Source organism: Atractosteus spatula, chromosome 10 (genome assembly GCF_055471065.1).
Source record: "Atractosteus spatula isolate fAtrSpa1 chromosome 10, fAtrSpa1.hap1, whole genome shotgun sequence".
NCBI classification, from domain to species: domain Eukaryota; kingdom Metazoa; phylum Chordata; class Actinopteri; order Semionotiformes; family Lepisosteidae; genus Atractosteus; species Atractosteus spatula.
The window spans coordinates 26,878,434-26,893,901 of record NC_142715.1 but is presented as its reverse complement, the minus strand read 5'-3'; the positions used below and the strand labels follow the sequence as shown (position 1 = coordinate 26,893,901).

The 15,468-nt window shown below is 40.5% G+C and overlaps 1 protein-coding gene across 1 annotated transcript; it reads left to right on the top strand.

Annotated features, from left to right (window-relative positions):
- Positions 1-1,780: 1,780 nt before the first annotated feature.
- On the top strand, positions 1,781-14,241 carry LOC148826790 (uncharacterized). The gene is made up of 5 exons (XM_088926369.1): positions 1,781-1,813; positions 2,020-2,359; positions 12,506-12,825; positions 13,264-13,351; positions 13,424-14,241. The coding sequence occupies exons 1-5, from the start codon at positions 1,781-1,783 to the stop codon at positions 14,239-14,241; spliced, it is 1,599 nt and encodes a 532-aa protein (XP_088782495.1).
- The last annotated feature ends 1,227 nt before the right edge of the window (positions 14,242-15,468 follow it).

The following is a 15,468-nucleotide window of genomic DNA, read 5'->3' as shown; positions in this document are numbered from 1 at the left end:
ACCGATTCTGGTCATAATGAAACCATGTTTCGTGTATGTTTTCTTTAAAGTACCGAGACCAGCCATATACCGTATGTTTATGTTTCAAAATTAATATTGTTTATGGCCTTCACACGCGTTGCAGTATGCTCCTATTCTTTTTATGCTCAGCTACTAAGATTTCCCTTCAGTGGTAAAATTAGATATGAATATTCAATACTTAAACGGGCACAGTTAAGACATTAAATATACATATACATACTGTATACAGTACAGTTTGCATATGGTAATATGTTTATGTTCCTAAATCAATCTCTTTTATGAGCATGAGAAAGGCATGGTGAATCACTGTACTTTGCATGATTGGAAACAAATGCGTGATTGCGAAATACTGTGGTGTTACTTTTACAAAGACGGTCAATGAAAAAAAGAATGTTGACCAGGGCAATACTTTGAGTTTACACTTACAGCTTGTCCAAGGTCATTCATTATTAATACTATTAGTAATATCTTCGTTAAAGACTTTGATGGCCACAGCTCAAACATGAGAGGTTGAGCTTTATTAGCTCCACCTTGCGGAAATTCCGGATACTATTATTTTGCTTGTCGTATTATAGGAGAATTTACGGTAACTCGCTGTATTTACCGGTAGCTTGCGGTAGACTGCGTACAGCGTACCGCAAAATAATGCGGTATCGCCCGCGCATTTTGAATGGCTGCATCTGTATACTGTACAAACAGTAGACAACGTACAAGTAAACAATGCAGACATGTAAACAGTGACTGCAGACGTGCGGAATAAATAAGAAATTAAGGTAGATGTTTCTATTAAATTAACGGTATTCGAAATGTTGTAAAAAGAAAAGCAATTTGTTTTGTAAAAAAATGAGAGATGAATTTTATTTTATACAGGAAAGGTGTGTGTGTCAAGTTGATCTTTTCAGAGTGCACCATTTGAAAATATAAATTGGAAGTTAGTTTGGATAAATCCTGATGGATATTGTATTACAAATAAAGCTAAAAATATATAATTTAAAATTGTTCATAGGTTTTATCCAGTTAAATAAGTACTGTCTAAATTTAAGCATGAGCAGGATGATTTGTGCGTTGTCGGGTTGAAAAGGAATCTTTGGTACATTTTCTTGTAAGGTGTGTATTTGTGAAGTTGTTTTGGACGGACTTGCAGAGTTTTGTTTGTAGGCATTTAAAGGTGTTTTTTTTTAGGTTTAAGGACTTTGATATTGTACTGTGTAAGATAACTTTTTTAAAAAAGAATTTATTTATAGCAAATTTATTAGTCATTCTGAGTAAATTTCACATTCATAAATCAAAATGGTCCAATAATACTCCCAGATGGAGTTGAAATATTATTTAAATTCTATAAAAATGAAAAAAATGCTTAAGCAAGGAAAACATTTGATATATGTAAAAAATATAATTTACTTCGTTACTTCTGCCAGTTAATTTTTTTTCTGTTCGTGTTTTTTTTCTCTTGTATCTGTTTCTGCTCCTCTAGTTGTATTTGTAAATTATTTACACATTTAATAAAAATAAAAAAATGTCGACTGTATACGTTACACTATAATATAACGCAAACATCTATTCTGGACTATTTTTTTTTAGATTTTTATTATTCGAATTATATTTTTGTGGTTTATAGCAACGGTCACTAAGGAAGTTCATCTGATAACCCGGAAGTCCTCTCTTTGACCACATTTCGCTTTCTGTGCTCAAGCCCACGTGTTTGCAGCCGCTGCAGCTGCAGGACTTGTCTGTGTCTTCCAGATCGACTCTGAAAAAAATGGAGAATCTGTTGCTTAATCTGAAAACTGAGGCGCACTCTTTCGTGGAGACTGTGCTTAAATCGATCGTGCATGAAGTTTCGGAAGTTTTCCGAAACCGGACAGATGATTCCGAGAAGTCAATTGAAGAAAAACTCCGCCGGATCTCTCAGGTTCTGCGAGACGGGTCGTGATTAAAATCACGTCTGTCGACAACGGTTTCGGGGTCGAAATCGCGCAAATGAAGCAGGAAAACGAGCTTCACTATTTCGTGGAGGTTTTGCTCAAATCGTTCGTGTATGAAGTTTCAGAAGTTTTCCGAAACAGGATGTCTGACTCTGAGAACGAGTTTCAAGACAAACTCCACAGCGTCTCCCAGATCCTGGTGAGTCGGGCCGTGATTAATATCACACAGTGTGTGGAGGACAGTTTCGGGACAGAAATAACGCGAATGAAGGAAAACGAGACCTTTAAAGTGCGACTGCAGCTGTGGGAGAAGGAGTCGGGAGCAGGAGGAGATCAGGGAGGGACGGATCATGTTGGACTCATGCCTCCCTGTGAAATCACTGCAGAAACAAATGAAGAAACGGAGCTGTCGGGTAAGTGCGATGACTTATGTAGTAATGTCTGTGTTTAAAAACGGTGTTTTTAACTTCCTCACTGTTGAATCTGTAGTGGAGAGATGCAGAGCGAAGTATGAAAGGTTTGTGATGTTGCCGAGGGATTCTTTTCTGCGAACTAAACTAGTTGTGGTCTAGTTATATTCTCATTAAGGTTATTGCTGTTCTTTGAATGTGGCCAGAAACTCGGTTTTGTCTAAGTATTATTGAATTTGTCATCAACTGATACACGTTCTTTATGTGAAAACCAATTTAGGAGACTTTGGAGTCTTGGAAATATGTTTGTGGGCAGATTATTTATCGACGTGGCGGTAACTATCTCTTCTGTGCAGTGTTAATGTACCTTATTGTACATTAAAGCAGTGTCCAGTCAGCCAGTGTGTCTGTATGAACCCCTCTCTCTCTCAGTGCAGTGTTAATGTACTGGAGTGTCTGGTCAGTGTGTCTTTATTAACCCCCCTCTCAGTGCAGTGTTCATGTACTGGAGTGTCCAGTCAGTGTGTGTGTATGAACCCCTCTCTCTCAGTGCACTGTTAATGTACTGGAGTGTCCGGTCAGTGTGTCTGTATTAACCCCCCTCTTTCTCAATGTAGTGTTAATGTACTGGAGTGTCCAGTCAGTGTGTTAAATACTGGCCGTTTAGACAGAACAAATGTTTTCGTGAAATTACATCCCCGACTGTCCTCTGCTGCCCTTTTCAATCTTCTGCTGAGCACAAAAGAGTCTTAAGAAAATGATTACATGATCAGCTTTCCCTCCTAGACCCTGTTAATTGCTGCAATGAGTTATTGCTTTGTGCTCTGTTTTGCCATCTTCTGAATATAGTCTGAGGAATACCCAATGATGAACTAATGTAGCTGGTGTAGTAAAGCAGGCTTAATTATTTTAGAACCACTAATGTCAAGACAGCGCTTGCTTTCCCCCCACAATTGGAAACTAAAATATTATTTTTTATGGTTTTAATACGTGCATATTTTATGTAAAACAAAATTACATAAATTGGACTACCTTCGGTTCAGGAGCAAGTACAGGTTTATTCCCTGCCGGAAAGAGAAGAAACAACATTTCAGCTGTTGAAGAAGGTTTTGACGCCCGAAGAAGGCTCCACAGCCGAAATGTTTATTTTTTTCTCTTTTCAGCACAGGAATAAACCTCTATTTGTTCCTTTGCAGCCTACGCATGCTGACGCAGCTCCCCACCTGAACTACTTTAAGTATTCATGCTGTATATATTATTTACATCTGTAGATTATGTGTTACTTTCAGATTCATCCTGTTTGTGTTCTAGGTTTTGATGTACAGATTTGATTTTGTCACCCCATTTTGATAAATATAATATTGGTTTACCTGCAGTATATTTTGTAGATGGAATATTTAATAGTAGACGTATTTAGTAGTACAAAGCTTTGAGGTCCTGCCTAGTTTGTGTTGAAAGAAAGCGAATGAATGAGTTATTTTCCCCAGACTGTGATTTGTGTACCGGGATAGTCGAGTTGAAATGTATTTAGCTACGCAAAAACGGCGGTATCACCACGTTTTCCTTTGTTTACTTCGCCCATTTGGAGTTCAGTTTGCTAAAGACGAATGAACACAACGTGTCACTCCCTTTTGGTTCGGGGACAGACGCGATGAGATTCAATTTCATCAGCCTGCGAATGGAGAAAGGAAAACAAAAACATATTTAAGAAATTCTGTCCACATACACTGAAGTCCACACTTCTTACGCTGCGTCATGGAGATGTGGACCTGGAGGAAGGGCTTAGGGTACAGTTTGGAAATTGGGACGTGGTCTTATAATGTTAGTGAATAGGGAGGACAAGTTACGCCATGAATCAATAAATGTGTGTTGAATGTCTTATAAACCCTCTTAACATTGACACAGGAGCAGGATTTGTGGCTGCTGCGGTTCGGAGCCTCGCATTGTCTTGCAAATGTGCTCATCTGTGTGACAATGAACCCTTTCTCAGTCTGTCTGGGGGGTGGGGCTCAATCTACTGTCTCCCTTCCTCGATTTAACATCTGATTCGTCCTCACTACCACTACGGGCTTAAGAGCTCATGAATTTAAAGTGAATATTTAACAGGCTGTGATATGTATATATAACCAATATAAATGTCAATATAATTTACATATTACTGAGAAGTTATCATCAGTGAATGATTTTAAGATTTTAATGATAAATATCTATTGTACGTAGTGACTTTAAAATCTTTGTATATAAAATTTCAGATTAAAACAAAGTTTTTGCATATTCTTGTGTGTATATATATGGTTCAGCCACAGAACCAGGAGAACATGTCTCCTTCTTCTTATAATATTATTGTGGTTTTGTTTTTGTTACTGAGAGATCTTGGTACATAGTATATATATAAAACCATTTTCCATTGTAATTCAAGGTTGTGGATCGCTGAAAGTCTAACACACAAGAGAGAATGGTGATATACATAGAAAAATTGGTACCAGATGATTATTTGTAGCGGCTTCCTGAATATTTGTCCCACAAGAGACACTTTTTTGTTGAAACTATCAGGTTTTGATGTACTTTCATGTGAACTCTTGCTCTTAAGATGGTAAGAGATTGCATCTGGTATTGCATGTAATTAAATGGTGATACTTTTATTTGCTCTGTTTCCTATATAAGGAAAATATAGTATTTGCTCAGTAGAGGGGCAAAGTTTTTAGTAGTGTCGTGGGAATTTTCTCTAAACACTTAAACACGCAGGAAGAGATTCTGCATTCAAATAGTATGCTCTGTGAAGTTGCCCCTCCTACAGACAGCACAAACAATGAAACCCACGTGATTTGTTAGTGCTATGTTTGTGCTGTTGAACCTAGCTTCTGTGCTGCTTTCGTTCCCAAGATATAGCGCTTTGTTTTTTCGGGGTCGTGACGTCACTCAGCCCCCTTCAACGTCGTTGGGGAACCAGAACGGTCTCAATCGTTAGTGCTGTGTTTGTGCCGTTGAAAGTAACTTCCCAGCTACTTTCTTTCACGAGATATAGTGCCTTCTTTTTGGGGGGTTGTGACGTCACTCAGCCCCCCTACAACGTCTTAGGAGAACCGGACCGGTCTCATTCGTTAGTGCTGGGATTGTGCCAGTTTGTGCCGTTGAAAGTAGCGTTTGTGCTGCTTTCGTTCCCGAGATATAGCGCCTTGTTTTTCCATTGATCACGTGACCATGCACAGTGACTTTGATCTCGAGTAAATCCGTCAACTGAGTTAAAGCACTCTGTTACCAGCGCGAGAGTAACAATTCTGCAACTTTGTTCCTCTGTTTGCCCAGGTACGGGGGGGCGGCGGTGGATTTTGCATTTAATATCATTATCTTCTATGCGTTTGTGTGAACAGGAAAATTAAATTTGTCTCCAATATCATACCCGAATTAGAAGAGTTTCAAGTGTAGCCTTAAAAAGCGACATTAGCAAACAATTGTATGTTCTTACAAAGAGGCTTTAACAAACAAGTCTTAATACCTCATAGCATTGTCCTTTTTTAAAAATCTGAAGAAGTAATCAGTTTCATATTGTCTCCGTCTTAAGTAAACATAGGCATCAAGGGACGTGTGAAGATTTGACCTGTCTGTGTAGCCACATATTTAAAAAGACTTGAATTTGCAACTTTCTGAACCATTGTTGCTCTTTTTTATGCAAAGCCAAAGTGAAAAGGAACCAGGACTTCAGGACTTTTTTTTTTAAAGGGGCACTATGTACAAAGTTTACACAAGTTCATAACACATCCGAGAAACAAGAGTCTTACCATCTCACACATGCAGACCGTGGCAATATTGGAAATTATTTTTATTTTCACAGAACAGAAGTGAACACATATCTAGGTTCTTTGGAAAAACTGGCATTATCCACGTGTTTGTATTTACAGGGGTCTTATGCGCAAACATGAAACGATTAGCTCACAGTTCTTTTATTTGTATTTCTGGTCAGTCCTTGGTGTAGAATACAGCATGAGGGCACACCTTGAGCTCTGAAGACACAGATATGACTGCCTTTGTTAGATCGCCAGATTTCTCCCAGGTGAAGTCGTGTCTTTTGCAATATGCAATGTAATGACCCAGGACAGGTGGGCAGAACGTAGTGACACCTCTTAATTTGAAGGTCCCATTTAATTCCAGGTTATGTGGAAAATCTGAAAGTTGACTCTCAAAGATATTTTGAGACTGGACAGTGTTTTCTTCACGACTCAGCCAATCTCCCACGTCACAGTCAATGACAGGATGTTGCCCAGTTGACAAGCTGTGCTCTACAGTACCATTACACAAGATGTGTTCTGATAAAGCTGGGTCACAAACTTGCATTTCTATCAGAGTGTTCTGCACATCTGTAATTTGAACAAGTGTTAACAACACTTTTGCTATGATTTCTGAAATATTACATTCAGCTCTCACTTATTGTAGCTCTGACTCTGTTTTCATTGCACCAAAGATGTCCCTCACAATTTTAGCTCTTAGAACATAAACATCTTTGTGCACACCTTTCTGTGCCAAATGTTTCACCAGTTGAAATATTTCTATGCTATCTACAGCCTGATTAACATAGCTGCTAGAAGACCTGCTATCGCAATAGTCACTGCATAGGCACTGACATCAAATGCACAAGTGTTCAGTACATTCCACTCACTTTTACTGGGGGCAGGTCTCTGCTGCTTCCATTCCTCATCAGAGCCACTACAGCCTTTTTCACATGAATAGAACAATCTATGTTGTAACCACTCAGAACGAGGCACAAGATAAGAAGATGGTTTCCGTTTTTTAGGTGGTGCAGCAAGCCCTCTCCAATTTTCCAAACAACTCAGATTTGATGGATACACCAGTTCTTTGTCCTTTTTGAGCTCTGTCTGTTTTTCAGAACTCATAACAAGTGTTCCGCTCTGCTGTTCTAGAGAGCTGGATGTGGTAGCACTGATAATGGCCCTCTCACACTGCTGGGAAACACCATGAGCACCCATTGATATTCTCATACCTTCTATGGGTGCTAGGTGCTTCATAAGGAACCTGTCAACTCATGCTTCAGCACTGATTGTTTTAGGATTTTGAAATCCGCCTCCACACTGGCTGAACTTGCAGTGATGTTCACACTTTTGAAAAGTGGAACCATTAAGCCAGTCCAGAGTGGGAGATATCAAGCAAGCCTGGTGAGATGAGGAACAATCTCCGGTAGGAAATGCAGGTTATCTCTATCACCACTGTCCACAGCAAGCAACCTGCATTCTTCACAGATTTCTGTTTCCCAGTCTTTCAATGCTGTCGGGCATGCATCAAGGGTCCAGCTTGGCTCTTGGTCCCCAGTTGCACCTATTTTTTCTAGAATTTCATCAGAAGGAAAAACATCGTATCCTTGTGCTATTTTTTTGTTCTAAGTGTGAGGTTTTAAGTGTGATTTGATCTGTTATGCATGTATACATTGATTCATTTTTACCTTTGCAGCCCTGCAGCACTTGGGTATATTCTTTTGTCAGGTTATGTCTGGCAGCACAGCCTGAATGTTAGTACTGTTAAGTTCCTACCCTCCTAACAGTGCCTGTGGGTGATGAATCCTGGAATGAAGGGCAAATATGTAGAATGAGTACTATGGTGCAACAACATACATTGTTTAAAATACAAAAAAACAAATCCTGTCCTCACATCGACTTTCGTAACCAAACAATGTGTAAAATGTTTAACAATGTCAGAATAACAATGAACAATGCAGAGCTTTAATCCAGTACATTTCCTTGGTCTCTTAAGTGTGGTAACAGTGTAACACACCAGATGATGCATTTTTATACTTCCTTAATATACTCTGTTGTGTGAGGGGATAACTTAATAAAGCTCACAAAACTCATTTTATCCTGTTCTATGCTCTGTGAAGGCAGACCTTAATCCATTGTCAAATGGTTAACTCTACTACATTTACTACAATAGTGGAATCACCAGTTTCGTGCCTGCTGCTTCTGGGACATGATACAATCAATGTAAACCGTGCAAACATTCCCAAAGATGCTCAGAACTTCACAGAGGCAGGTACTTCAACGTGCATTATAAACCCCTCTCCCTCTCTACAGGTAATCGAACAATAGAAAGGCAACAGCTCCTTAATAAGCTATTGCATGCAGTAGGTCTGATATCTACTTTCATACACAATTAAGAATTAACAATCAAAAATCACAAATATGTAGTGCATTACCTGGAATCGGACCGCTCAAGGTTTTAAAAAAATCAAGCAAATGATGAGTAGTTTAAATCCCCAGAAAGAAATAAGGATGAATGCAAAACACTGTATATTGCTTAGAACTGAAGTCTCAAACAACAAATCGTGGCGAGCTTTACACTTCTCTTTTGTTAGCTCCATGATGTCACCCTTTAATCTTAGTGTTCATGTGATGGCCGAATCCCTAGCTAGACCCATGGCCCGGGTATTATGGGAAATGTTTAATGCAAAGTATAGAGAAGTCCGATTAACACTCAAAAATGTAACAAAAAATGAATTTCACCAAACCTGGCCTAAACTGTGCTTCTTCCCAATTTTTACGTGATTTATAATAATATCCTTTCAGTTACATAGTGCTTCTCTGGAAACCCCAGTGAAAGCGCTCTACAGGTAATGGGGACTTCCCTCCACCACGTAAATGAAAATAACTAGGTTTTTTACATTGTTATGGATTACAGTTTAAGTGCACATCAAAAAGTCTCTGTATATGTAGATAGAAATTGATAAATTAATATTTTTTAGACCCGCCTACTCACGTTAACTGCAATACCAAGGCCCATCACCACTTCTTTCGTTTATGATGTGTTTTTAAAGCATTGCATTCACCACTTAATCATTTCAGCTTTCACATCAGCAATTTGTAACATGTCAGAGATTTTTTGGGGTTCAGTTCTCCTTGTAACACTAACAGAAACAAAACATTATAATTTAATTTCAGAAGTGTGACAAATCCTTCAAGTTTCACTTGCATGTGTAGAAATATCATGATAACGGCAAATGCAGCTTACTAATTTTTGTGGTATTCCCCGCGATATAAACAAGTTTCTCAAATATCTTTACTTTAAAATAAATTCATGGGAACGTCAACGTTGCATCATAATTACAGTATAGCATTTCTAGTTTGTAAAGTAACTTACGATTTGGAAGAAGAGGTCTTCGCCAGAGATGCAGATAATAAATCAAACATCAACTGCAAAGGCTGGGGTCAGCTGATCAAGAGATCACAATTGAAAGATCTGGTGGTCTTGAACTTGCGGTTTTGTATGGTGCCGACGACACAGAGTGACGTCACGGCCAGAAAAAGAAGGCGCTATATTAAAATGTAAAACATCCACCCCCACCCGACCAGACAGAGTCGGAAAACAAATTGCATTCATTGTTTTCATCACATCCAGTAATTTCAGTACTGAGTGTGTTGGTACCTGTAAATGTCCTTGCAGTCATATTTGTGTATTCAGAGGTCAAGGTGTGCCCTCATGCTGTATTCTACACCAAGGACTGACTAGAAACACAGATAAAAGAACTGTGAGCTAATCGTTTCATGTTTGCGCATAAGATCCCTGTAAATACAAACACGTGGATAATGCCAGTTTTTCAGAGAACCTAGATATATGTTCACTTCTGTTCTGTGAAAATAAAAATATTTTCCAATATTGCCGCGGTGTTCATGTGTGAGATGGTAAGACTCTTGTTTCTCGGATGTGTTATGAACTTGTGTAAACTTTGTACATAGTGCCCCTTAAAAAAAAAAGTCCTGAAGTCCTGGTTCCTTTTCACTTTGGCTTTGCATAAAAAAGAGCAACAATGGTTCAGAATGTTCCAAATTCAAATCTTTTTAAATACGTGGCTCGACAGACAGGTTGAATCTTCACACGTCCCTTGATGCCTGTTTATTTAAGAAGGAGACAATGCGAAACTGATTACTTCTTATGATTTTTAAAAAAGGTCACCGCTATGAGGTATTAAGACTTGTTTGTTAAAGCCTCTTTGTAAGAACATACAATTGTTTGCTAATGTCGCTTTTTAAGGCTACACTTGAAACTCTTCTAATCCGGGTATGATATTGGAGACAAATTTAATTTTCCTGTTCACACAAACGCATAGAAGATAATGATATTAAATGCAAAATCCACCGCCTCCCCCTACCTGGGCAAACAGAGGAACGAAGTTGCAGAATTGTTACTCTCGCGCTGTTAACAGAGTGCTTGAACTCGGCAGACGGGGTTATTGGAGGTCCAAGTCACCGTGCATGGTCACGTGATCACCGGAAAAACAAGGCGCTATATCTCGGGAATGAAAGAAGCACAAATGCTACTTTCAATGGCACAAACACAGCACTAACGATTGAGACCGGTCCGGTTCCCCTAGAACGTTGTAGAGGGGCTGAGTGATGTCACCCCCTGAAAAAGAAGATGTTATATCTAAGGAACGAAAGTAGCTGGGAAGTTACTTTCAATGGCACAAACCGCCACAAATGCAGCACTAACGAATGAGACCAGTCTGGTTCCGCTACGATCTTGTAGTGGGGCTGAGTGATGTCACGACCCCGAAAAAACAAGGCTCTATATCTCGGAATTAAAAGCAGCACAAATGCTACTTTTAACGGCACAAACGTAACACTAACGAATGAGATGAGTTTAATCATTTGTGCTGTCTGTAGAGGGGCCAACTTCACGGAGCCAATTAACCCCACTCTCTCAGTGCAGTGATAATGTACTGTAACGTTTGGTCAGTGTGTCTGTATGAACCCCCCTCTCTCTCAGTGCAATGTTAATGTACTGGAGTGTCCAGTCAGTGTGTCTGTATGAATCCCTCACTCTCAGTGTAGTGTAAATGTACTGTAGTGTGCAGTCAGTGTGTCTGTATTATGTAAATGTAATGTATCATTATTATTTCTGTATTCTTACTTTTTACACAGTAAGTAGGTTTCTGACAAAGCTTGTATATCTAAAATCACGTATTATCAGAAACCCACTTAAACTCTATTATTCCTCTATGCTTAAACAACCCAAATTGATTGCGAGAATACTAGACGTGTCTTTGTGTAGCTTAAGACTTACAGCTTTAGCTTGAAGCTTTTAAGATCACATGGCCTCAGCTATCATTACTATGTTAATGTTACTCATATATACATCCATACCAAACCTTATGCTGATGTGGCTGTCTCTATTCTAATTGCATCTCTGACATAAGAACTTGGATGACTCAAAATGTCCTTCATCTTAACTGTGACAAGACTGAAGCCATGCTTATTGGCACTTTGTAAAACTTTGGGACTCCACTTTGTAAAACTTTGTAAAATCAGTGTGAAACCCTATCTGTAGATGGTCTTGTACTTGAGCTTCAGTCTAAATTGAAAAACATGGGGATGATATTTGACGTTCGACCCACATGTGCAGCGTGTTGTCAAAACATCTTTCATTCCCCTCAGAAATATTGCTCGACTACGCCCTGTGTTATCACTAACTGTGGCTGAAAAGTGTTGTCTAATCTTGAATCGACTGCTGTAATGCTCTACTCTCTGGGGTTTCTAAATCCACATTGAACAAACTCCAGTATGTCCAAAATTCAGCAGCCAGAACCCTGACCACGTCTAGTGCAAATGATCACATTACTCCTATCCTGGAGTCCTAGCACTGGCTTCCTGTCAAGTTTCATATCCACTTAAAAATCCTCCTGCTCACCTATAAGACTCTCCGTGTCTTGGCTTGGCACCTCCATACTGGTCTGATATTATCACCCTACTCCCTACCTTGCAATCTTCGCTCTTCTAATTGTGTTCAACTATTTGTTCCCCAGTCTGTCTACACTCTATGGGTGACATGGCCTTCTCCTGTTTTGCCCCAAGCTCTGGAACTCTCTCCCCAAGGATATTAGAGAGTCACCTTCTCTAAACTCCAAATCCAGACTCAAAAACTTTTTCTTCAGAAGAGCCTTTATTTAACTGTTCTGTACCCCTCTGTTCCTACTGTACTTAGTACCACTGTCTACTGTCTCCTTTAACTGTGTATTCTCATCGTGCTAATTTTGTGTATTTTTTGTAATTGGCATTCTGTAAAATGCTTTGAGAAGCCACCTCTAAAGGTATAAAGCTATAAAATAGTTTTTTCTTATAAAGGTCGTGTCTTCTTGTCCTGTGTTTACAGGCTCAGAGGCCAGTGTTCTTTCCGACGCTGGGGAAAGGGCTCTCCTTGAACAGCAGGAGGAGTGGGGCTCCAGTCTGATGCAGGAGACAGAGCTCACTGCCGCAGCAGGGAAAGAGGCACTTAGTGAGCAGCACACAGACAGCAGACAGAGTGTGGAGGATCTGGACTCTGTGCCCATGATGAAGACGGAGCCTGAGAGTGAGACACCTGGGCTCTTAGTATGTGATGATTTTACAGAGAAGATGAATAATCTGGACACAATCAATATTACACAAAGTTGTAATGAACAGGGCTGTGTCTCTGTACAAGAGCACAGTGAAGAACTGGATGTTTTAAATCTTACAGAGCAGGATATGGATCCCAAGTTGATTGACCCTGCAGAGCAGCAGACTGATGTCCCTGGTGAAGAGAACAGTACTGAGTTACAGCACCGAGAGGAGAGTCAGTACAGGGAGGAGCAACAGCAGCTCCTACAGGGCTTGATAATAATTAGGCCTTGTTCTGTTCAAGTGGAGAGACTGTCACTGCAGAGTCTAAAACAATCATATGATCCCTTAGTATCTGACGACTTTACACACAGGTTTAATAATCTGGTTACTGAGAAAATTGTTGAAAGTTTTAATGAACTGGAGAGTATGTCTGTTCTTGGGCAAAGAGAGGAACAGCAGAATGAACTGGGTGGTTTTAGTCTCAGAGAGCTGGGGATGGAGTCCCAGATGATTCACACTGCTGAGCAGCACACTGAAGGACACGATGGAGAAAACAAATATCAGTTTCAGCACACAGAGCAAGACCATTCCATGGAGCATTTGCAGAATAAGAGACCCCAGCATGATCACAGGATGAGGAAGAATCACTCAAGGCCTTGCTCAGATGGAGTGGACAAACTGCCATTACGGCACAGGGAGAAGCAGCGTTTCTGTCAGTCTAGCATTTCAAAATCCTATCAGCACCTTCACACAGGAGAGAGACCTTTCAGCTGTAGTCAGTGTGGGAAGAGTTTTATTCTATCACATGACTTAAAAAGGCACCAGCGCATTCAAACAGGAGAGAGACCGTTCAGCTGCAGTCAGTGTGGGAAGAGTTTTAGTCAGTTAAGTACCTTAATAACCCACCAGCGCATTCATACAGGAGAGAGACCGTTCAGCTGCAGTCAGTGTGGGAAGAGTTTTAGTCAGTCAAGTAGCTTAATTATCCACCAGCACATTCACACAGGAGAAAGACCGTTCAGCTGCAGTCAGTGTGGGAAGAGTTTTAGTCTATCAACTAACTTAAAAACCCACCAGCGCATTCACACAGGAGAGAGACCGTTCAGCTGCAGTCAGTGTGGGAAGAGTTTTAGTCAGTCAAGTAGCTTAATTATCCACCAGCGCATTCACACAGGAGAGAGACCGTTCAGCTGCAGTCAGTGTGGGAAGAGTTTTAGTCAGTCAAGTAGCTTAATTATCCACCAGTGCATTCACACAGGAGAGAGACCGTTCCGCTGCAGTCAGTGTGGGAAGAGTTTTAGTCGGTCAAGTGACTTAGTAACCCACCAGCGCATTCACACAGGAGACAGACCGTTCAGCTGCAGTCAGTGTGGGAAGAGTTTTAGTCAAATAAGCCACTTACAATCACACCAGCGCATTCACACAGGAGAGAGACCTTTCAGCTGCAGTCAGTGTGGGAAGAGTTTTAGTCGGTCAAGTGACTTAATAACCCACCAGCGCATTCACACAGGAGAGATACCATTGTAGCGGCAAGGTTACTCTCTCCCTCATCTCAAGTGGTGCTTGCTAGAGAGAGGCCATTCCATTTGGTCCACATTTAAGGTGATGATTTAGCTGATAAGAGTGTTCTGATAAGGAACAACTCCCAAAGTTGAGACCCGTGAATGGTCATCGCTGGTGCCTCACTCTCTGGGAGATTCCAAGGGAGAGTTTCATCCCAAGTGGTTTACAACCCCAAGGTCAGAGTTCATGGTTACTCATCCTCACACAGGGCAACAATAAATGTAGGCATCCTCTCACGAGGCACCAATAACTGTAGGGGTTTGTGCATTTACTGGGACAATTGTTAATTGTAGCAGTAAGTCACAAAATGATTCTCAAATGCCCATGGAACTTTCAACCAATGAGCGACCGTAGTTCCTCCAGGTACAACTCCAGCTCCTCCTGGACATCCTCAGACTCAGCTCAGACAGTCACGTAACGGCCAGTATGTCCCAGTGCCAGGACTTTTCCTTGTTCTAAGAGTTGAGAACGGAGGTTGCCAGCATGTAACCAAAGGATCCACCCGAGGTTAGCCCAGCAGCAAGCCTCGTGAGCCCACCACGAACGCTTACCTGATCAACAAGTGAACTACGGTTGGAACTGTGGACAGCTGAATATCAGTATTCAGGACTCGCGTTACATCGGGAACGAACCGGTCTTCTTCCTGTCTAAAAATTGTGCAAACTCTGCTAGGTTCAGCCAACACTAAGTAGCCGGTCTTCAGAGAGCATCAGCAGCGCACCTCAGCAGAAATCTCTCCCTCCTTCTCCTTCTCTCACGTCGAACCAGCACTGCCTTGCACTGGGCCAGAGAGCGCCGATTGGACACAGCAACAGCCTGCCACTGCTTCTTTGTATCCGCGGGAGATCTGAATCCCCATAGAGCGGATGAGTATTCAACTTTCTGCATTACAGCTCGAGAATTCAATTGTTACCTCAACCTGAGTTGATAGCAATTTAATTCCTATGAGTCATGTACTTGCTTTTGAGTATCTAATGTACAAGTTGTAACAAAGTTTATTTACAAAACAGTCTAAATGAATGATATTACGGAATGTATGTCTCTCTTGGTTTGTAACTCTTCGTGATTGAATATATACCTTTTGTATACTGCTAAACCCCTCTATAAGATCTGTTATGTTTATGCACATTTTTTGAATTAATAAATGTATTGTTGTGTATTAGCATTTGCGTGTGTGCGTTGTTTGAGTTA